This window comes from Stylophora pistillata, chromosome 5, assembly GCF_964205215.1.
Source record: "Stylophora pistillata chromosome 5, jaStyPist1.2, whole genome shotgun sequence".
NCBI classification, from domain to species: domain Eukaryota; kingdom Metazoa; phylum Cnidaria; class Anthozoa; order Scleractinia; family Pocilloporidae; genus Stylophora; species Stylophora pistillata.
Window position 1 is genome coordinate 23,706,397 of NC_142523.1, and position 21,564 is coordinate 23,727,960.

Genomic DNA, 21,564 nt, shown 5'->3' on the forward strand with positions numbered 1-21,564 from the left:
GCTGTGTATATCAAAATTTCGTGTCATGACTAATATATAAAACCCATAGACCCAGAAAAGGGTGAGATATGAGTGTAGTACGGCAGATTTTTTATTACCAAATAAGGTAGGCTTTTCTTAAACGCCGTTTTCTTTGCGTCACAAGTTGAGACGTGTAATCGGAAATAAATGCAAACCCGCGACGTTTAACTACACTTTCGGAAAGATGAATCCCTTCCCCTGCAAAGCCACATAATTATACAAAATGGTAGTGGTGACCCGTCAGACCGAAAAAAATTGGACATTCGACCGTACGGGCGTCCGTACAAGGTGCTACTTTTAGCATACGCGGTGAACTGTGCCGTGGGTACGCCAACGCCACGGCTTTTTCCAGCAGTCCAGTGGTCAGTGCACTGGGCTCCGAGTCGGGACGACCCGGGTTCGAGTCCTGGCCGAGGCACGAAAAAGACACACACACATACACCCTTATATAGTACAAATAGAAGAATACTAAGGTAAAGCACACAGCAATATAGCTACCCAGTATATAAGGCAAGGCGTTGTGCCCTTGAAAGGTGCGGGGAAAAAAGTGCGAGCTCCGCTTTTAGGCTTGGCTAAATCTATATATTATGTACTGTTTGACCGAGTAGGAGGGCCAGACGGGAAAATATTTGGCTCGAGTTCATGACCTAAGGACCTTGCCCAGCGAGGTCCGTGCGTCAGGAAAGAAAACTAAATATTTTCCCGTCCTGCCCGACCTAACTCAGTCAATGAGAATTTTATCATATGGCCTCTGACTATGTTTTGAATAATTCCCCAAACCTTGGTTCAACTTAGATAGGACGCGATAGACTGGCGCGCGCGGGAAAACCACAAGAAAAGGTTCCACAATGACAACTTTTCCTTAATTTTTACGGCTCAGAACAGGAAACTCGCAATTTACCTAAAAACGTGACTTATTTTATCTTTTTATGTTCTTTACTTTCATTGGTTTTTTTGCAGCAACAGCGAACGATGTCACCGCACAAAAAAATACACCAGGGCCGGACGGGTTTTTCCGGACCGGCTCACGTCAACCCGTCCAGCCCTGCACACGTCAGCTTTCATCATGGTTTTCTATGGGATTGCGCGAGCGGAGCCGGAAGGGTCATAGGATAATGTAGCTTATTACATCGCTCGCAGCGCCCGCCCAACGATTCATGAACAGGCGGAAAAAATTCTCCTTCCTACAATCGAAGAACTGTGATATAATGCAGTCTGCTTGTCCAGGTGTGTGTAATTTTTTCGGTAGTGATGACTGATGACTTTTGTCAGTACTGATGACTGACGTTTTGACATATTGAGTAGAAGTCAACATCCGAGTCAAGAGGTAGTTGTTGACAGTCGAATGTTCTCAGTCCCATTCTTATTAACTGATTGATCAGTTTTGTCTTGATGTTATTGGCTGTAAGACTCAAGTGGCATAAGTCGGGCGTGTGTGGGTCAGTTTCGATGCGTCGGTTAAGTTATGTCGTTCTTTTCAGTGCGTTTGTAATGTTGATGTCGTGAATAAGTTTTGTATGGTTGTTGATAGTAGTTGACACCCGTTGAGGAGAGTCTGTTGTAAGTTAGTCAGTCGTTGAAACTAGTTAGTGCTGTAGGTTAGGTATTACACAGAGTCCCAGTCAATAGTGTGGTTCGTTAGTCGATGATGTTCAGCAATGTGATTGTTGGTATCTCCTTTCCTTGTCACCCGCCTGTGCTCAGTCAGTCTTGTTGTGAGGTTTCTGCCACTCTCTCTGATGTAGGAGATTTAGCAGTCGGAGCAATTGATCTTAAAAACCGCTCCCTGTTTGTTCTTTAGGTCGTCCTTATTTTTAACGTTTGTTATTAACTGACGTGGTGTAGTGATGGGTTTGTGGGCGACGCGGATGTCGAAGGGTCGTGGGATGCGCGAGATGTTCTCAGACATGCCATTTACAGTATTGTTCAAAAGTAATGCAAACGATGCGTTTGACAAAACAAAACTTTGGATTACAGAGAGAAGTCGATCGCGAAGGGATGAGTACGATATCAGTTTTCAAGTGCAATTTAACGCGGAATTCACGAGTCAGGTAATGGATTTTCATTGAATCGCGTAATTGAATAAAAATAAGGAAAAAAGAAAACAGTATTATAATGTTTGTTTTTATTCTGAGTGCGAAACAAGAGATGCCAAACAAAATCACTTAGCCTCGCTTTCAACTGACAACTCCACGCTGAATACCTCGCTTCTTTAACCAATCAGAATGCAAGATTTTATCCAATTGCTAGATTCTATTAAAAATTCCTTGGTTCAGATTATCCTTTCCAAGTCTGATGCATTGCATTTATTTCAAATGGACGGGAAACAACTTCAGAATAGGATCTACAAACATATTTGGTTACATTTTCGGCATCGGTGAATCTCAGCGGTAATGGTTATCATAAATATTTGAACATGATCCAGGCCTTGGAGGGCGCTCAGTGACACTCTTTCAGTTTGGAATCGTTAGTATAAGTACATCTGAGTGCTGAGAGAAAATTAATCAGAATGATAAACGCATCGAAACGAAGGAAATAACACGGTTGCTATCGTTGCAAGGTAATTTTGGTCTTATTAACTGAGTTGATAATGTAAATTGGCCACCGTAAAGAGTTTTATAGCTGATCTTCCGAGCGTTGGTACTTTGATTACGCCCTTTCTTTCTCGAATTCTCCGTTTATTCTGTTGCTTTGCGACAAACTTCAAGGGCTGTTTTCGCTTTAATTATCTTTTTAAGGGTCTTTATCTTTCTAAGTTAAGCAACAATTTCTTAATCAATCAATCAATCAATCAAGTTTATTGTCTTCACGTGGGGCGGGGTTACCCAGATTGCCCGAGCCAGAGGCTCATGTATGAAACGCAAGACTGCAACCCACCCAACCCCCGCCCCCAGGGGAGGACATCCATCACACAGTAATTTCGTGCATGGGAAATTAACGTCTCCTACCCGTAACCCTGCAGGAGATGGGACCTCCATTTATTCGTCCCTATCCGAGAAGACTAGAATATATAACCATTTCTTGATGTTATAGAAAGGAAGCATATTCTTCTCAATTATTTTAAGACCTTGAGTGTTGGTCCGGCTGGGATATAATAATAATTTTGACATTGTCAGTCTTGTTTCTGTTTTGGTCGATCTTGAACGCTAAAGTACGAAATTCTAGGTAGAAAGTCAGCCCTTTGTTAGAGTGAATGTAGGGATTACGGGTTATGTGTGAGTTTATATGCAGGAAATAGAACTACGGTGTTGGTGGAACAAAGTAACGAGAAAAACAAGAATAAATTGGTAGAGTGAAAAGTGTTCGTTGATGCCTTTGAACGCTCGAAACGTCAACTATTAAACTCTTTACGGTGTTCCATTTACATTGCCACGCAGTAAATTAAACCAAATCATCGAGTGTAAGGCCTGGAACCGAAAATTGGGGTGGGGGGGGGGGGGAGGGGGGCTGGGAGTCGTAAGTAAGACGCGAAGAATATTTCTGCCAGAAACATTTATATTGTCATTCCATCCTAAATTATCAATTAAGATAAATTTCAACCTAATGTCTACATTTGATTTTGTCAGAATAAACGAATTTATTACCATGAAGGTTATCAGCGGTACGGCATAGTTCCTCAGGCCTTGAAAAATGATACAAATAACAATCCACCGAGTTTATTTAGCGTGTTTTCGTACTTATTTTATATTTCACATTCTAACGAGTTCATGAGAACTTCTGGATAACGAACACAGGAAAAGGGAACTTTGAATAAACGAAGTCACGTGCTACACCATAAAAAAAATTACAGGTTACATTTTCCAATTTAAAGGTTGACCTTTGGAGTGTGATTAAGAACAGTTCCTAGATGACAAATAAAAAATATTTTGTTTTAACATGACTATTTTTATATCTCTCCTGTCTTTAAACGTTTTGTTTTTCTTTCTCGTCAGCTGCGTGATAAACAAGATCAATGGGTCGCTTAGAATTTCGGCGGCTGTTTGACGGCGGCGGAATGAAGATTTTTCTCCTCTGAATGTTTGATAGTCGCATCAATAATAACAAAAGCTTCACAGCGCTCAATTCCGGCGTCAACTAGACTTTGGCGATAGAGATTTCGTCTCTAATGTAGTACGCTTTTTGTGCATTGTTTAGTGCAATTTTCGAAAATGTGCATGATATGTTGACAGGCTGTGCTTAAAACCTCAACATATTTTATTTATAATAATATAACGCGTACTGTCATTGTTTGAAAGAGCGTCTTTTGTCAGAGTACAGAACACAGAGCTAAAGTTTTCATGCCATCTGCCAATTTGTTCTAGTATGTTCCACCATTTCCCGAAATTCTCTTTTTAGCTTTTTTGAGTTAGTTGACTCACAAATCTTCCATGACCTGTAAAACGAATGTGAAAACGATCGAGCTCTTGGCTTTAATGAATAAAGAACCACCTGTAGGTGACAGAACAAATTACACTTAGGTGGAAAGAAGAATTTGGAACAAGCAAGTAGTAACAAAAGAACCACATAAAGGTTTGTAAACATGCCAAGCACTGTAATTGACGAAATTATAACGTAAGCAGAGACGAAAATCGCCAAAGCGAAAACGAAATGGGTTGTGCAGGTTTTGAAGGTTTTTATGGTAGGTTAGATTGTCACTAAGTATGTACTTGTAAAATTCGAACATAGGTAACAATCGTATAGTATATATTTGTGTTCAAAAACAAAAACAAAACAAAAAAACAGAATAAAATAGGAATGATGAAAAATATAACCAATCTGGTATAACTGTTAATAATTTATACAAATCGTGGTGTCAGAGCGACTGCGATCATACGGTGGTCCATCACGACTAGCTCATTCTGGCGATCTTATGATCATTGCGGTGAAGCGAGCCTCAGAAATGACATCGTCTGCTCCTTCGAGTGAACCACTAAGAGCTTACATACATAAATAAACTTTATTTCCATTCAGATTTATGAATAGCTTTAGATGTGCTAGTATCTCCGAACATATAACTACAAAAAAAATTATAATAAGTTTAAAATCGAAAGACTCATATAAAGCCTCATATAAAATTGCTAATAATTATTTACTAATCCCCACTAGATATATAACTCCTAATGGCACGTTTAAAAGCGGCTAGAGTGTCCGACATTCTTAATTCATCTGATAAGCTATTCCATGCAGAGGCAGCAAGATACCTGAAGGAGTGAAGTCCAAAAGTTGTGGTCTTCATCGCTGGTATCTGTGATTTCCTTTTACCCCTTCAATCATATGCACTTTGACTGCGCTCTTTGAGAAGTGATGTGATATACCCAGGAGCCATGTTGTAAAGGCCTTTGCAAACCATAGTTAATATATCCTGGACTCTTATTATCTTTTAGTGATACCATATCAAGCCTGTTCAGTAAAGCTGTATACGAACTTGATCTGTCTTTGATATTCTTTCAGATGCACTGAGTGAAAGGTCACATGAGTCACATCAGTCCGAGTTTTACGGACACTTTCACCCCGAGCAATTAACCTTCATGTCTTTGTGATTTCGGCTGTCGTTCATTCATAAAACAAATGCCTTGAGCAATTTGTTTTCTAATTGTCACGTTAAAAATTTGCGTATTTTCATGAACTACAAATCGGTTGGATTTCGTTAAAAGTTTCACTTTCAGCGACTGAATTTAGACTAAAAGACTACAGTAAAAAGCGTTAAATTCGACCTGCAGAACTATTTCAACTGGTGAACTATTACAGTGTGTGAACTTTGATGGTTTGACATTTATGACAGCTGTAATCTTATGCAACCAATCAGATTGTCTCAATCATTCTAACAATGATCCTGATTGGCTTATTTCAGAGTCTTTGTGAGAGAATAAAACATGCTGACGACGCTTTTGTCTGTGTTTGTGTTTTGTGCGTCTCTTGTTTCCCCCTTCACTTCTTTCGTGCTTTAGCCGCCTCCTAACTGCTTTATAACAGAACACAGTCTGGGCTTCTTTATTTGTTAAATTTCCATACTCCATACTAATACTATGCGCTTTGTTCAAGAAGTAGGGAGAAACACGCGACTACGTCTCGTGTTTCCACCTACACTCCTTTTTCGACTGTGATTTGGCTTTGTTTGACTTTCGAGACTTCATCCAATCTACCCCTCCCCGTTCTTTCGTTTTCAGATGCGACTATGTAAACACGGAAAGAAAAAGAAGAAAGTTCTCTATTACTTAGTTTCTCAGCGTGCGTTTATCGAGATATGGATGCACGCGGAGAGTTGCCCGAGGCGACGCCGAGAGCAATTCCGGCCCTTACCAAGACTAAAGCTTTATTTCAAGAAATGATAAATTTGTTGGTTAGAACCGAAGAACGTACGAATTTTTTTTAGGTATGACAATCGCATAATCAATTCAGCATGCTTGAATCGTTGTTTACTAGAATCCAAGGCTAGGAAATTTCGTAGCTTTCAGCTGAGAATTCTGAAATTGCACGATTTTAGAACAAAATCTTCTCTTGAGTAATTCTTATAAGTTTTATCAATACTTAAAGGAATTATTTACCATTCCAAAGAAGAGAGCCAACGTCGCGAGGCCTCGCTTGAATTCAGCAAGTTCAGCTTTCTTTTTCCAGCCATAGTTCGCTCCACGTTCGGAAATAAAGTATGGGAACTCCAAAGCTAATTTCGTCGATTGAAAGAGCTACAAGTTCACTGTTTTTCAAATCGAGTATTGTCTAAAATATTTCCTTTTCATTTCGAGCTCCAAAAGGTCTATCTCAATCGAGATGGAATGAACAAACAATCGCAAAGTTATAAAATCTCGTGACTGAACTCGACAGAAACTTTGCAGCTGAAATGAAACTGCACACGTCATGGTATGTTTGCATGGTAGTTTCTTAGAATTGCACTGCGCATCATGTACTACATGATAAAAATAACTTAATCAGGCGAATAAGTGCGCGCGCATCCCGAGAACATGTTATTTTATTTCAAGCAATGAACGGGGTAAACAGGTACGATGGTCTCCTGCTCTTGAACAAGCTAGTGAGCTATAGTTTTTATCATGACTTTGGTGTATGAATTGTCCCCTTTAATTTAGAGTAGTTAAAGTGTATATGACATGAAATTTTTTTTTTTGTTTTCTGCTAGTTCGATATATATAACAAACGGTTCGAGAGTTAAAAATCGTTGAAAATAATTATAAATACATAGTTTTCGTTTAAACTACGCGCTAAGTTGGCTTGAAATTTGTCCCCTCGAACGCGCGGCCAAAAGGTCACGTGAACTTTACCTGTGACGTCAGGTTGTTTGACTCAGTAGACCACTTTCATAAATGGCTGCCGCATTACAATTCGTTTGTTTACATATAAATTTGACAGGGCGGCCTCGTTCTCCAGTACAAAATTCACAAGAATACATTATCTCAAGCGAGGCCACTCGGGAAAATTTAAGTTTAAACAAAAGAATATTAATCCGGCAGCCATTTATGAAAGTGGTCTATGGCGGAAAAGAATAGGCCAGTACGGAAAGGTGGACGTTATTGTGTGGCTGGGGCGCCCAACAATAGAAGCTGTACGAATACCAGCTACACACCAGGTATTTCGATGCACCAGTTTCCTGTAAATCCAACAGTGAGAGCCCAATGGGTGAAATTCGTGCCGCGGCACCGAGTTGATTTCGGCGAACCTGTTGCCAAACATGCCTCGTTGTGTTCGGCTCACTTTGAGCAAAGTTGTTACGAGGGCAGCTTGGCATTTTCGCTGGACGGTATGACGCAGATAAAACGGAACAAAGTTCTTATCAAGGGCTCTGTTCCAACAAGACATGCAGTTCTACCAGAAGGTCCTGAAGTCCTGACAGATCGCAAAAGGCGACAGGTAAGCGTTTTCTCGTGATCTCCGATCATAAACATTAATATGTGTAAGTTTTTCTGATGTAAATAACCTATTCTTTTGGAAGCATTTATGTGTAAAATGTCCGTGTCTAATTGCGGTTTTGCCGTGCTGAAAGCAAACTGAACTGCTAAAACCTATACCTTAGTGAATCATCAACATGTTCACTGGAGTTTTGAGTATTGATTTATACAAGCTTTGTGATCGTTTCGAATCCTACACATAATCTTAGCAAAAGCAAGGGTGTCTTGAGCTCGATATATTTTATCAACCAGGATAAATTATGTTTTTGCTGCAGCTAAGGCGTGATGCCTTTGCAGACTTTCATGAGTCAGAGGCGAAGAAAAAGAAGGTTGATGAGGCCAGGGAAGAATCAATGAGTAACCTTGTAGATGATCATGATGATGATACAAATGAAGAGAATCCGTTCAACATCGCAACAGATGTGTGCATGAGCCCAACTGATGAAAGTTCTGGCAGCACCAATACCTCAACTGCTACTGTTTCTGTTATCACTCCTTTCACTTCTCCAGTTGCCTTGACCTCCACCAACAATACCTGTGCTACGCCAGTCAATACAACACCATCCCCCAACGTAACACCATTGCAAGGCAGCTCTTGTGTAGATTGTGTATGTAAATCCAAATTAAAAAGTCAGAAGAAGCAAACTATACGTCTAAGGAGAATAGTAAAGGAACAGAAAAAGGAGATAAGAGAGCTCAAAAGTGTGAGTGCTAAACAAAACCTATTTATGCTTTCTTGTAGCTTTGTAGAATGGCGAAAGAATAGTATCCATATTAAACTTGATTCAAGTGTTCCTAGTGCTACTCACTCTCACTAGTACTGGATAATTTATTCCATCTTGTTTGTTTGTTATTATAGAAAGTAATTGGTTAGGTTCTTTTTGTAGCTATGTATATGTTGTATTACAGTGACTCCCACCTAAATATGTTGCAAACAATATTTTATCCTTTTCCTTTTACACTCTGCAGATGTAGTATTCCTGGAAGTTTTATGGCCAAAGTAGTGTTTTGTATTGCACTTTTAGCTCAAAACTGTCATTTTTGAAAATGAATGGGTATGTGACTGCTAAATGTTACACATGATCTATTGACCAGACATCATGCAACATGTCTACAATGTATGCAACTACACAAAACAGTATTTGTTATCATTTATCACATTCCCATCCCCTTAATTCCTTTCCTTGGTTCTTTCCCTTGTGTTCCAACCATTATCATACACAATCTCATTTTCAGATTTTCATGTGTTCGCTCATCTAAAGTAAAATTTTCTAGGCACATACTGGCAAGCTTGCATTTTAATGAAAACCTCAGAAGAGAAACCCAAACATCAAGCGATGGAAAAGAATACATTCGGGTGACTTATCCAAAATTTAAACTGGGAGAAGAGGTTGTTAGAGAGGTGGCATCTCCACCTAGCTATGGTAATTATTGACCATTATGATTTTAAAAGTACAGTGGCTACACTGAACTAAGTGTAGGAAATGTTATGCTCTTTTGTTAAGAGTCAGATCACTCTTTTTACCATGATAAGTACTATTGACCAGCATCTTGTGTAAAGGACTCTGCTTCACCTTGTTTCCTTATATCTGATAAAACACTGTTGCACGTTTTTCAAATGACGTCGACATTTTATATGAATTGGGCTGTGATCTTTTCAGGGTATGTTGACACACTGAAGAATCTTCTCTTCACCTTGCCAAAGGCAGAAATGAAGAAAGTAGATGAGAAGTATGCAGCAAGGGTACCAGAACCCCTCAACCAGCAGTTCCCAGACAGAGTAAATAAAGAGGATGCTGTAAAGTTTTACCAGGCAAGAAAGGCAACGAAGAAAACGTCACTATTTCCACCAGGTTAGTTTGCTTTGACTCTTCAAAGCTCATGAAGCGCAATGTTCAAATATGACATAATGTTCTACGTACCAACTGTCATGCAACCTTGTCCTCAGGGTCTATCTTCTTCCCACCCACTAGAACTGGGGAAAAGATAGACCTTGGGAACAAGTTTGCCATTATGGTAATGCACAATGTGATTGTCTCCACGGAGGATATCTTCTACATGTTTTTTCCATAGTAAAAGGATGCTAAACAAACAAACTAAAAATGCACTAACATAATTAAATAAATTTATTTATTTTACAGAAGCAGAGCAGGCGAAACTACAGATGTCTATCAGTGACAATACCTCAAGCAGCAGTCAACCCACTTCAAGACGACCTTACAATTGCTCAGTATGACAAAAACCATTGCGAAGTCACAAAAGCCGTTGCAAAAAATAAAGTGACCAAACTTTTGTCACAGGAAGGTTTTCTGCGTGGTACAATTTTCCTTCTTACTTCAAATTTTCCATGCCTGCATTGCACTGTACTCATCGACTTACAATATTTGCACTGTACCTACAACAAGTTGAAATTTTAAATTTAGTCAAACTAGTGTGCATGTAGAACCTAAGCTGTTTCTGGTTCACAGTCCATACATTACCAAACAATAGAACAAGAAACAACCACCCATGAAAATCAATTTGAAAATTGTTGTTTACCGAGACAATCAGTGTAGAACAATCATGTCATAGGTTTGATTACGTGTACTATGCTAGTCTCTGTCATGAGCAGCAGCAAAACCTCTGGTATTAATTTTTGTGACTGGTATTTAGTTCTGATATTATGGTAAACACAGGCTGGTAGTGGTCTTCTGTTATCCCAGCCCATGTAGCCACAAAGCCACCTTGTGGTCCATCGGTATGCAACAGCTCTAATGAACCTAGAGTAAAAGCACAATGAAAATTATATAGGAAGGTGTGTAAGAATGCTCTACATTACTACAGGACCCTGCCTTTCACCTCCCCATGACACACACATTCAAATAAAAATATTTATGTTTAGGAATTGATAATGAACTGCAGGGCATTTCTCAAGCTTACATTTTCCTACAAGCTACTTTGCAAGCAATCTTATTAGTTCCTGTTTTATCTTAGGTCAGTGCATCAGATAAAAGTCCAAGTAAATGCAAAATCTAACTTAACTTGGTCAACTTTTATAGCTTGAGGTGCCTTAATTTACCCTGATTTATCTGAAGCTTAATGTTTTATGCCCAGCAAAGTGATTATGCTAGTTTACACATTGTATGTTTTTATTTATGTTTTTACTAAAAATGTACTGACTCGTTTTCTGACTCCACCTCGGCGACGGTAAGTCCCACCATCCTGGTTTCTCAACAAGGGAGCCACTTGGAGAAGAACTGCGCGGTTCCTAATCGCATCGTAGTCCTCGTGTTGTGTGATGCATTTTATCCGTTCATTGGAACCATCAAACACCATCTTTGCAGATGAATTTGTTACCTCTCTGCAACATCGAAACTCCAGGGAACCAACTAACGTCCCGGTATTACATTGCTTGGAGCGACACCTGAAGAAGACAGCAAAAATGAATTGTTGTCTAACAAAGATTTGCTATAAGTATATATACAAGGAATTTTAAAGGACCAGTTTTACTAACCAGGAGTCTACGTCTACAGTTCTCTCGTATCTAGCCTCCAGAGTTGACGGGGTAAGTCCATCAACATCGGTTTGTTCGCTCGAAACGCCAGTTTCTTCGTCGTTCTCATCCGCGAGCGGCTCATCTTGATATGGAGCTATCACACCAGTGATAACTCCCCATTCCTCTTCAGAACTGTCGCTTATTCCACAATCCATACTTTCTATAAAGTCAGACGACTCAATACTCTCGGAATCGCTGGACATTTCGAAGCGTGAAACGATAGAATTGAGCGAGTAATCACAGCGTGTTACAAGGAAAACACTGAAAGTTGTTGACCTTGCCAATCATAGGATCAAACAACCTGACGTCACGAGTCCCAATTCTCGGCCCAGTCTCCGGGAACAATTTTACACATAAATTTAGCGTGTTTCGGGCGCTAAAAATCGACCAAAAAAATTGTTTCATTCATTTTAAACTCTCAAACCGTTTATTATACACATGGAACTAGCTATCAACGAAAAAAAAAATTTCGTGTCATATACACTTTAATAAAAATTACAATTTTCTTGATTGTGATGGTTTAAAAAAACTCCTATTTTCCACTAATTCGCTTGCCGAGTTGTTATTAGACACATTGTTGTCGCACATTTTGTTTTTGGCCATTTTGTTATCGGACAGTTCAATGAGCCAATCACATTCAAAGTTGTAGTTCAAATCAACAAACACATTCCAAGTTGTTTTTTAAATCAAAATAAACAATTTACGCCTTCGTTATCAGTCTTTTAATGCAAATCGTCCCTTTCTTTCATAACTTGGCTACTCTTCTTTTCTCGGAAAATTGTAATTTTTATGATTAATTAGTAATAGGAATTGGCGTTGTTTGTAATCATACTCGTGATAAAATAATCGGTCTCCCGTGGCGCGGTCTTCCGACTTTGTTATCACTCGTGTCATAACAGACCGAATTGGACTCCACTTGGTCGTATTACCATCACAGATTAAACAATATATATATATATATATATATATATATATATAAAGTGTGACTTGATTTTCGTAGAACAGTGCTCAATACATAGAAGCAGAGCGAAGTATATATTGTGGGAGGAAAAAGACAAGTAAACTACAAGTTCATCCCTACAAGCCTGTTTCGTGGTCGCCCCCTGATGAGTGGGCGACCACGAAACAGGCTTGTAGGGATGAACTTGTAGTTTACTTGTCTTTTTCCTCCCACAATATATATATATATATATATATATATATATATATATATATATAATTATCAGCAACGAATTGGGTTATTTGGTCCAAGACATTTAATGCTACCCAGAGTCTCATGCTCCAACAGGAGCAGTCATCAGGCAATCATCAGGCTGATAACTTATCTACTGCTATAGTCCAGCTATTGAGCACTTTGATAGTTGATGAGGAGCATTCCAGCGTAAGAATTGGTTCTATATATATATATATATGTATATATAACAAGACAAAAGGCCTCGAGCCAACAGTGACGCCGCGCCAGAAGGATCCAAAAGGATTCACAGTCCAAACCTCGATAAATGGTAGGAGAAGTAGTCTGGCACACGAGGACGGACAACTTGGAGCGAAGGAAGACATATACTCAATAAAAAGTCTAAAAAGTTTAATAAAAAACGTTTCGGTCCGAGACCTTCATCAGTTGTAATACAATAACTTAAAAATTCCTTAAATAGATTTATTTAGGGCGTGATGTCACATATAAACAAACAAAGTAATTACTACTCGAAAAATTATCACTATAAAAAGAAATGGAAAATTGTTGAATCCACTGAAAATGTAAAGGAACCAGCGTTGACTTGAAAGGCGAGAATTGTACTAAAATTCTCAATTAACGCTGAGACTGGGACCTTTGATGTCCGCCCAATTTGAAAAAAATCTCCGCATTAATTATAGTTTATTCTTTTTTTGGAGTGAAATTCCTCGCGCTTATATATATATATATCATAGCGTAAACAAGAGAGAGCTGAGAGCGTGCTGGAAGCCCGTTACTCAAGGATGCAAATTGCGACCTTGAAATTAACGACTCGAGAAATGTTTTGAGTCGATTTCGTTTAAAATTGCGTAATTTTTCCATAAATGATACATCAAATTGTTCGACACGCTTGAGATTTTCCACCTATCAAATTTTTTTTTTCTAGTTTTGCTTACTCATATCTCTTATTAGTATAATTTCAGAGCTGAGCAAAGAGTTTCCAGCGAACAGATTGGTCGAGCGGTTCCTTATATATGACGCTATATATAAACCGCTCCACGAGATTTATGTAAAATGTTAAAATAAAATGTTATTAAATGTTACTAAAAGGTTATGATTTTAGAAATTTATCTGTTGTTCAGCTCTGAAATTATACCAAAACAGTTATTCGCTTTAGGTTCGGTGAATATTGTGGAATAATTGTTAAAATCAAGCACGGTGACCTATATTTTCATTGTATTTTTCCACGAAACAGCCATTGTCAAAAAAAAAGAGTTTCGATGATTCTTTTCTGAGGAATCACCCCGAGCAAGAAACCACACTTTCAATCAGTTTACCGAAGTAATAAGAAACGAGGGATGTTGGGAAAACGCGAGAAAAAGTTTGTATTATCCCTTTTCTAGTGTTCTTCCAACATCCCAAGTGTTCCATTACGCTAGTAAACCGATGGAAAGAGCGGTTTATTGCTTTTATGACATAGTTATGTGTGAAGTTTGGCAGAGAAAATGTTAATTTATTCTTAGTTTGTATTCATATCGTTAATCCTCATGAAAATCATCAAAAAGTACACCCGAAACGAGAGTTGTCTAATACACCCAAACCGTTGCGAATCGTCAAAGGCAGTTGATCAATCGTTCTATCGGAAGTTGATTCGCAGTTAAGCGGTGCCGTGATTCCGGAAGTTCGATGAACCATCTCTTAGACACCCTGTGTCTACATTTGAGCTTTTACCAAGGTAAAAATTTACTAAGCTCAAGTTACTTGACCTTGGTACATTCGTCCAGTGTTTACACTAGCTCAAATAACTCAAGTTGATCTGTAAACACTCCCGCTATCTGCATTATCTACGTCATGAAATCCAACTGGCGGAAGAGGATCCGACTGCAGGGAATTAACAGGAGAAAATTGAGGTGCCATCATGTCCATAGGCGCTGACGTCATTCCATAATATTGCGGGGAAAAATCAGGTGGTTGATCATACGCAGAGTGCGCGTGGTTGTATGGGAAGAAACGTGGATATTGTTAATAACCAGCATCCTCCCTGGTGGGAAAATACCACGACCATTATTACACAACGAAGGATAGAAGTTTGTCTGGAAAAAGTTGTAAATAATACTGAAAATTAAAAATACAATGCCTTCTTTTACCTGACCGATTGTTCGCCGTACGAAGATCGATCCAATCGCTCTCTGACTTCTCTGTTATCTGCCATGATAGAAACGCTTGGCCGAAAACGTGGCAATCGCACGATCTGCTCACCGCGGGATGTGACATATTACACCGCCACAAGCGGATATATCTGTCATCTTGACCTTGGTTACCAACTGTAACCATGCCTGATCACAAGGTAATTACAACTTTTACCTTGGTCAAATTTCTTTTGTCTTTTGCGGCATTTACAAAGTATCAGTTAACGTTTAAACACGGAAAATGTTTACCTAGGTAAGTAAACTCTCGTACCTCAGTAAACCGTTCAAGTCTAAACACGGCATTAGACATGGAAACGTATACCGGAAGTCAATTTGCAAGACACTTAACGGTCTTGATATCTCAGAGATACCTAGTTAGAGAGCGCAATTTTCGTATTTGGATAAACTAAAGAAAATATCCCAAAAGGATCAAAATACTTCTTTTCGACAAAGTACCCAGAGTTTCAATGCAAACAGTAAGTGCTGATGTTGGCTGGAAGGGGATGCAGAAGAATGCCGAGTGACCGTGGAAGTCCCAATATTTAAATATAGAGGCAAGACCAATACAACGTAGATAAGTTTTAAGACAGAGCACTATATTTCGGCTGGCCAAACCAGCCTTCTTCAGGTGCAGTGGGAATTGACATAGAATTAAGGTGGTACTTAGATAGCTGTATAATATAATAACGGAAATACGTAAAACTTATTTGATTGACAATGAGATAACAATTAAAAATAGAAATAGTAAATAAAAATAGAAGTAAAGTAGGGTAAATTGAATAAATAAAATAACTAGGAGTAAGAATAGTGGAAGGAAAAACACTAATACATTTCTTCGCGAGCGTTAAGGCCATCGGGATAAATAGTATTGCCTCTTGAAATTAAAAAAGCTTCTCTGGTCTGGCGGATCGAGTCTCTCTTGGAAACCACACTTTTTCGATGGCGATAAGCTCCATGTCTTGAGCAGAGTGGTTGGGAGAGGAAAGGAAGTGTTCTACGACTGTAGTAGGTTTAGATTTAGAGTTGAGTTTATCAATGGTACGGCGGTGTTCATTAAAACGGTCTTTTAAACGTCGTTTAGTTTCTCCTATGTATTGTAAGTTACAGCGGTTACATTGAATTAAGTAGATAAGGTTTTAAGTGTCACAAGTCTAGTGAGATTTAATAGTACGTGTTTCGCCGGTAGAAAAAAAGGTATAGTTAGTAAGTCCGTCAGAGATGTAAGGACAAGTAGCGCAGTTACTACCACAACGGAAAGAGCCGGGGGGGAGTTGAGGATGGGAAGTGGTAGAAATGGAGGGGAGTTTGGCTGTAATTAATGTGTCGCGAAGGTTGGAGGAGCGTCTGAAGGCAACAACTGGCAACTGAGGAAATGCTCTTTTGCAGCGGTTAGAAGACAGCAGCAAATGCCAGCGTTTTTTGATAATGTTGGAGTTGTTAGGAAGCGACGGATTAAAAGTAGTTATACATGGAATACGGTTAGGTTTTTTTGCGTCTTTAGTTTGTAAGGTGAGTGTGCGGGGGATGTCAGCGGCGCGTTGTATTTTTTTGGTGACGAATTTATGGCTGTAACCTCGTTTGAGGAGGTATGTGGTAAGTTGAGCGTCGCGAGTCTTAATAGCTTTGTCTGTAGAACAGATACGTCGTAAGCGGAGTGCTAGACTGAACGGAATGGCTTTTTCGGTGTGTAATGGATGGCAAGAAGAGTACAATAGATACATGTGTTTGTCTGTGGGTTTGGTGTAGAGGTCAGTGGAGATATTACCGTCGGTGCTTAAAGAGACACTAACGTCAAGGAAAGCACGTTAGTGGAGGAGTGTGAGCTGGTGAATTTGATGTTGGGGTGAATATTGTTGAGATAATCGACGGTTATTTTCAGGTTATCTAAACCTTAGGTCCAGATCATAAAAATATCGTCGATGTATCTAAACCAAGTGTGGGGTTGAAGTGGGGAATGTTTCAAAGCGTTAGCTTCGAAAAGACCCAAAAGAAGGTTAGCGAAGGAAGGGGCCATTTTGGTACCCATGGCTGTGCCGTGAACTTGGAGGTAATGATTATCATGAAAAGTAAAATTATTCATGGTGAGAATCATACGAATGAGGTCACAGAGTGTGACGGTAGGAATAGTGGTATTGCAGGAGGTACACAGAAAATGGTACCAAGCATTAATACCTTCGTTCTGTGGGATATTGGTGTAGAGTGATGAAACATCAAGTGTAACTAGTAAAGAGTTAAGGGGCAAATTACCAATGCTAAGCAGTTTGTTGAGGAAGTCATTGGTGTCTTTGATATAAGATGGTAGTTTGTGAACTAGTGGTTGCAGGTAGTGGTCAACGAACTGGGATATCCGTTCAGTGGGATGGCTATTGGATGAGAGACAACGGGGCGTTCTGAATTACCCAGTTTGTGTATTTTGGGTGGAATGTAACATCGTCGTGCCCAACGTCTGGTCTATTTAAGACCATTCCTAGCTAATTTGCATTTGAATAAAGGCTGAAAGTTTCCAAAGAAACTGTGGTGCTGTGTCGGTGGGGGTAACAAGGTAATTTGGTTATATAAACTAAGTCCAAATTGTAAATTGGCCACCGTAACGAGTTAAAAAGCTGACGTTTCGAGTTTTAGCCCTTCGTTAGAGCTCTGACGAAGGGCTAACGCTCGAAACGCCAACTTTTTAACTCGTTACGGAGGCCAATTTACAATTTTAACTTAGTTGATATAACCAAATTATTTTGCATTTGCTTTGCAAATCCGTCTCACAAGCTGTCCTTTAAAAATAAGTATTGAGACAGGACAGGGAAAGACTTACCCTCTCTTTTCAATACTTGTCTACTTTGGAATATCCACAAGCCTTTGTAAATAATGTTTCACAGATTTTCTTGGTCTTTGAACGAAAGCTGAATTACTCATCTTATCTTATTACGTTAATTCAGCTTGATTTCATGCTCATTTCCCTCATGTTTGTGGCTACTTTGACATACCTGAATTAAATATCAAAACTTCATCATTAGGTGCAGTTTTTGCTCAGATCATCGTGAATCGTTAACGACAAACGTAAAAGATGCCGGAAATACTAACGTGACTACTTCCGCGAACCTAAAATAAAAATAAAATCAAGTGGAAAGTTTTGCAAAGTCTTTGAATAACTGAGTTAAAACAGCACAGAATTTCATAAAGCTGATATGACATAAACTCACTTGACAAGAGAAAATAGTTTGATGGGAAACTAATAATAAAGATTTAAAGCTTCAGTCTCGCTTGGAAAAACGTTCATGAATCAAAAGATCCGTTCAAGGGTTTAATAGTTTATGAGAGTAATACAACTCTTTAGCTTCATACGTCATAGATTGGTCTTGTGGTCTAAAATGGGTAAGTAACAGTCGCGGCTATGGTAACTAAGGCCCTGTTTATACGTCGCATTAGGGACGAATTTGATTCACACGAATTTAATTCCAGCAATTTTCTTCAACAGTAAAGTGACGTCTACAAGGAATTAAATTCGTCTGGCAAATTAAATTCGTCCTAGACGCTTTATCCGTGTGCCCCAGATGGATAAAACGTCTGAAATGCGTGTCAGTTTTATACGTCGCTTCTCTGTCGCATCAAAGTAAATGCATACATTATTTTTCGACGACATAAATTATTCCACCGGTTAATTTTGAACCCACGCTCACAGTTTTCACCTGCATGGCATGCGTAAGGGGAGAAGAGTTCCCGCGAAAATAGAAAACATGGTGACTGCAGGAGCCCTTTTCCAAAAAACGTTGAGTCAGACTTGTTGGCCACGCGAGGCTAAAACGAAAGACAGTTGTATTTGATGTGACAGACCTGTATGTGTTCGTTTGGAATGTTCTGTGGCTGAACTGGATAAAGACGCGGAGGGATGGGAGCCGGGAAAGCGAGTTGGGTACTGTCTTTCTTGTTCAAGAATTTATACACGAACATCCACTCCTCGTAGCCCAGAAGCATCTATCTTGGTAGATTTGGTACAAATTCCTGCCTCTCTGAACGCCGCCATGTTGTTTTTGGAAGTTCTCCGCCGATAAAAGTCAACTCAGGCACAAAACGACATCGAAATTATATTCGACGTCTAAAATGAATTAAATTTAATTTCGTCTCCCAGACGAAAAAAATTCATCAATTAAATTCGTTTCATTAAATGCGACGTGTAAACCATGCCTTAATTGCGGAGCATAGAGGGTGGTTCACTTTCGTCGGTTGCGTCTGCATCTGCCACAATATTCCCACAAATTTGGATTTGTCTTTTCAAAAATAACGTGAGGAAGCTTCAGAAGTAAATTAGTATCCGTGCTTTATTTCTTCAACTTCTAGTCACACGAATATGTGTTTTAATTTAATCTGAACATTTCAAAGACAGTCGAACTAGGAGATTGAAGGCTAATGGCACCTGTCCGTTGTTTTCATGGTCAACAAGAAGCTATTAAAAAGGAATAGTGCTATCATGCTATTAGGAATAAGCTATCAAAAGGAATAGTGTTTTGTTTCCAGCATGTTAATGTTGGATATGGTTGTCACAGATCAGGAAAATTCAACACAAAATGTATTACTTCAAGGCGTTAGAAAAGTCAGAGAATTTCAATTTGAGTCGCGGAAAATCTAAGTCTTGAAAAATGAGGCAGGGAAAAGTAAAATTTCAAGTAAACATGCAATAGAAACTTTCCTATTCGAAGTTGATTATGTAAATTATTTACATCAGTTGACAAATTCCTGACAAGAATATCCTTACCTTTGTAATGCAAGTTAAAGTTGGAATGAAATCACGTATGTTGACACTTACCCCAGCGTAAATTGAACGTTCTACATGAAAGTTATAAATACGGAGGAATACTGGTTTGAATTGTACAGGCTGTCTCGCTTTCTTAAATTTATAGAAAAATTTCCGACTGCAGGTTCTTTAGATACTTAGGAACCGAGACAAGCAGGTGATCTCACGCAGCTTCTAATAATTCTGAGCAAGCGTAAACCAAGAGCTCGATACGGAATTAATAAATCTCACGAGAAAGGAGATTTAAAAATATCGTTCAGTCGTTTGAGCACCTTGACCGGCCGCCCCTCACTTAACTAGAACGTACCAATCATCGCAAAAAAGAAAATAAAATGACAGTTTTCCACAATATATAACTTGACTCTAACCTCAAATCACAAAATTTCCAAAATTGATGTTCTCTTTGTTATACATTTGCTTCCCTTTTGTGCCCGTTTCATGTATTTTTGCGATCTTGAAGGATCGTATGCTTACAAGTTTGTTTTTCCTGCTTGAGGTTGTTTATAATCTCAGTTTAAGACTCCATTTCGATTGACACTGCTTTCAATATCACTTCCGTCAATTCAGCGCTGATTAATCCGTGAATGAAAAAAATTCGGCGAGAGAACAAGGAATTTCGTTCCTAAGAAGTAGTCTGCGATTTTGAAATCAGCGATTTTGAACTCTTATTTACCCAATTCAAACCACGTGATCACATAGATTTAAAGGTCTATTAGAGTTAAGTAGTTCGTTGAATGCTAATGAGTTTGTCGACGAGGGCTAATTGCCGATGAGAAGAACAGTTAAGAACAGTTGTGAACATTTATTCAAATGCGTCTTCACCATTGAATTTTCCCAGTGAAAATTCCCAATTAACCGACGCTGCAAAGTGTAGTGATTTTCGTTAGGTGGTAGTGACTATAAAGTCACAAAAAGCAAGCCAAAGATGTTATTCGCGTAATATTCTCCTGATCTGTTTGGGCACGCTGGGCACGCACGAGGGATTCACCTTGAAATGTACTGGACTGTTCAAAACAAGCGGTTACCATAGTTAGCTAAGAAAGAGCTAGAAACATTCTGTGGCGCCAAAAGGTCATTAAGGTGCACACGTATGTGTAGTGCTTGTGAATATACTTGCTTTTTTGCAGATTTTTCGTGACTTTACAGTCACCGCTGCACTACGAAAATCGTTACCCTTTGCAGCATCGGTTTTTGTATTAGGAGTTTTCGAGGGGAAAATTTAGCGGTGAAGATGTATTTGATTCGAAGAAATGTTCACAACGGTCCTTAATAATCGTTCTTCTCAATAGCATTTAGTAAAACTCATTAGCATCTATCGAACGGGTTCTAAGAATTCCCTCTATTGCTTAAAATCCTGTTACTGTCGTCACTGAATTACTTTAAGTAAATCAAGATTTAATCTTTTTACAGATTCAGGTTCTTTTTGTGACAATGTATCACAATTTACCTGAACCTGGGGGATGTAGGGATCGATGGGAACTGAGACCGCTGGAGTTCACGCTTTAATCTCAGTCAGAGTTACTGTGTAATGTTCACTGCCCACACACTGTATTCTAAAGATGAGCTTCACAGCTCAATCTTATAAACCCTCTCTCAGGATCTTTTCAAACTTATTCAAGATATAGGAGTGCGCGAGAATGACGACCTTTGCGTCTAGTCCGTAAGATCCTAGTCAATTAAATAAAAATTGGATGAAGTATTCAGCCAAGTTGAAAAGATAACCAAACTCTCTTGGATTAAGCCCGATGCTTCGAGGGCAAAATAGCATTTTCTAAACACTTTCCTCTAAAAGTTCTTTTTACGAAAAAAGTCAAAAGCTCTTTTGTATTTTATTAATTTTTTTTATCATCACTATCACGATTATCATTACTACAACCTCGTTCCCAGGACCTTTTCCCTTAGCAGGGACTGGGGCGGGAAAAGGCCCTGGGAAAGAGGTTGTCATTACTACCGTCATTTTTATAGATAACGTTATTTCTTTTAAATTA

The 21,564-nt window shown here is 39.0% G+C and overlaps 1 protein-coding gene and 1 long non-coding RNA gene across 10 annotated transcripts; one reads left to right on the forward strand and one right to left on the reverse strand.

The window, feature by feature from the left end:
- Window positions 1–7,086: 7,086 nt before the first annotated feature.
- Window positions 7,087–11,062, forward strand: LOC148730918 (THAP domain-containing protein 2-like). 9 transcript variants are annotated; one of them, XM_088761253.1, is made up of 5 exons: window positions 8,566–8,602; window positions 8,868–8,953; window positions 9,174–9,322; window positions 9,560–9,751; window positions 10,040–11,062. In XM_088761253.1, exons 2-5 carry the CDS (start codon window positions 8,946–8,948, stop codon window positions 10,132–10,134), a joined length of 444 nt encoding a protein of 147 aa, XP_088617379.1. In that variant the 5' UTR covers window positions 8,566–8,602; window positions 8,868–8,945; the 3' UTR covers window positions 10,135–11,062. The 9 variants fall into 9 exon arrangements, 5 of the variants coding, with proteins under 5 accessions (XP_088617376.1, XP_088617377.1, XP_088617380.1 ...); XR_016001709.1 differs by lacking the exons at window positions 9,174–9,322; window positions 10,040–11,062 and adding an exon at window positions 7,087–7,860 and having other exon boundaries at window positions 8,174–8,602; window positions 9,560–9,698; XR_016001710.1 differs by lacking the exons at window positions 9,560–9,751; window positions 10,040–11,062 and adding an exon at window positions 7,087–7,860 and having other exon boundaries at window positions 8,174–8,602; window positions 9,174–9,228.
- LOC148730919 (uncharacterized) lies at window positions 10,007–11,933 on the reverse strand. Its single transcript, XR_016001712.1, has 2 exons — window positions 11,058–11,933; window positions 10,007–10,657 (listed from the first exon to the last, which is right to left on the reverse strand). It is a non-coding gene; the product is annotated as an uncharacterized LOC148730919 (long non-coding RNA).
- Window positions 11,934–21,564: the final 9,631 nt, after the last annotated feature.

Bases quoted from the DNA above. Each gene is read 5' to 3' on its own strand.
- LOC148730918 (XM_088761250.1), top strand. From the start codon at position 7,483: ATGGCGGAAAAGAATAGGCCAGTACGGAAAGGTGGACGTTATTGTGTG. The intron at 7,861-8,173 runs GTAAGCGTTTTC...TTTTTGCTGCAG, and splicing joins CAGATCGCAAAAGGCGACAG to CTAAGGCGTGATGCCTTTGC.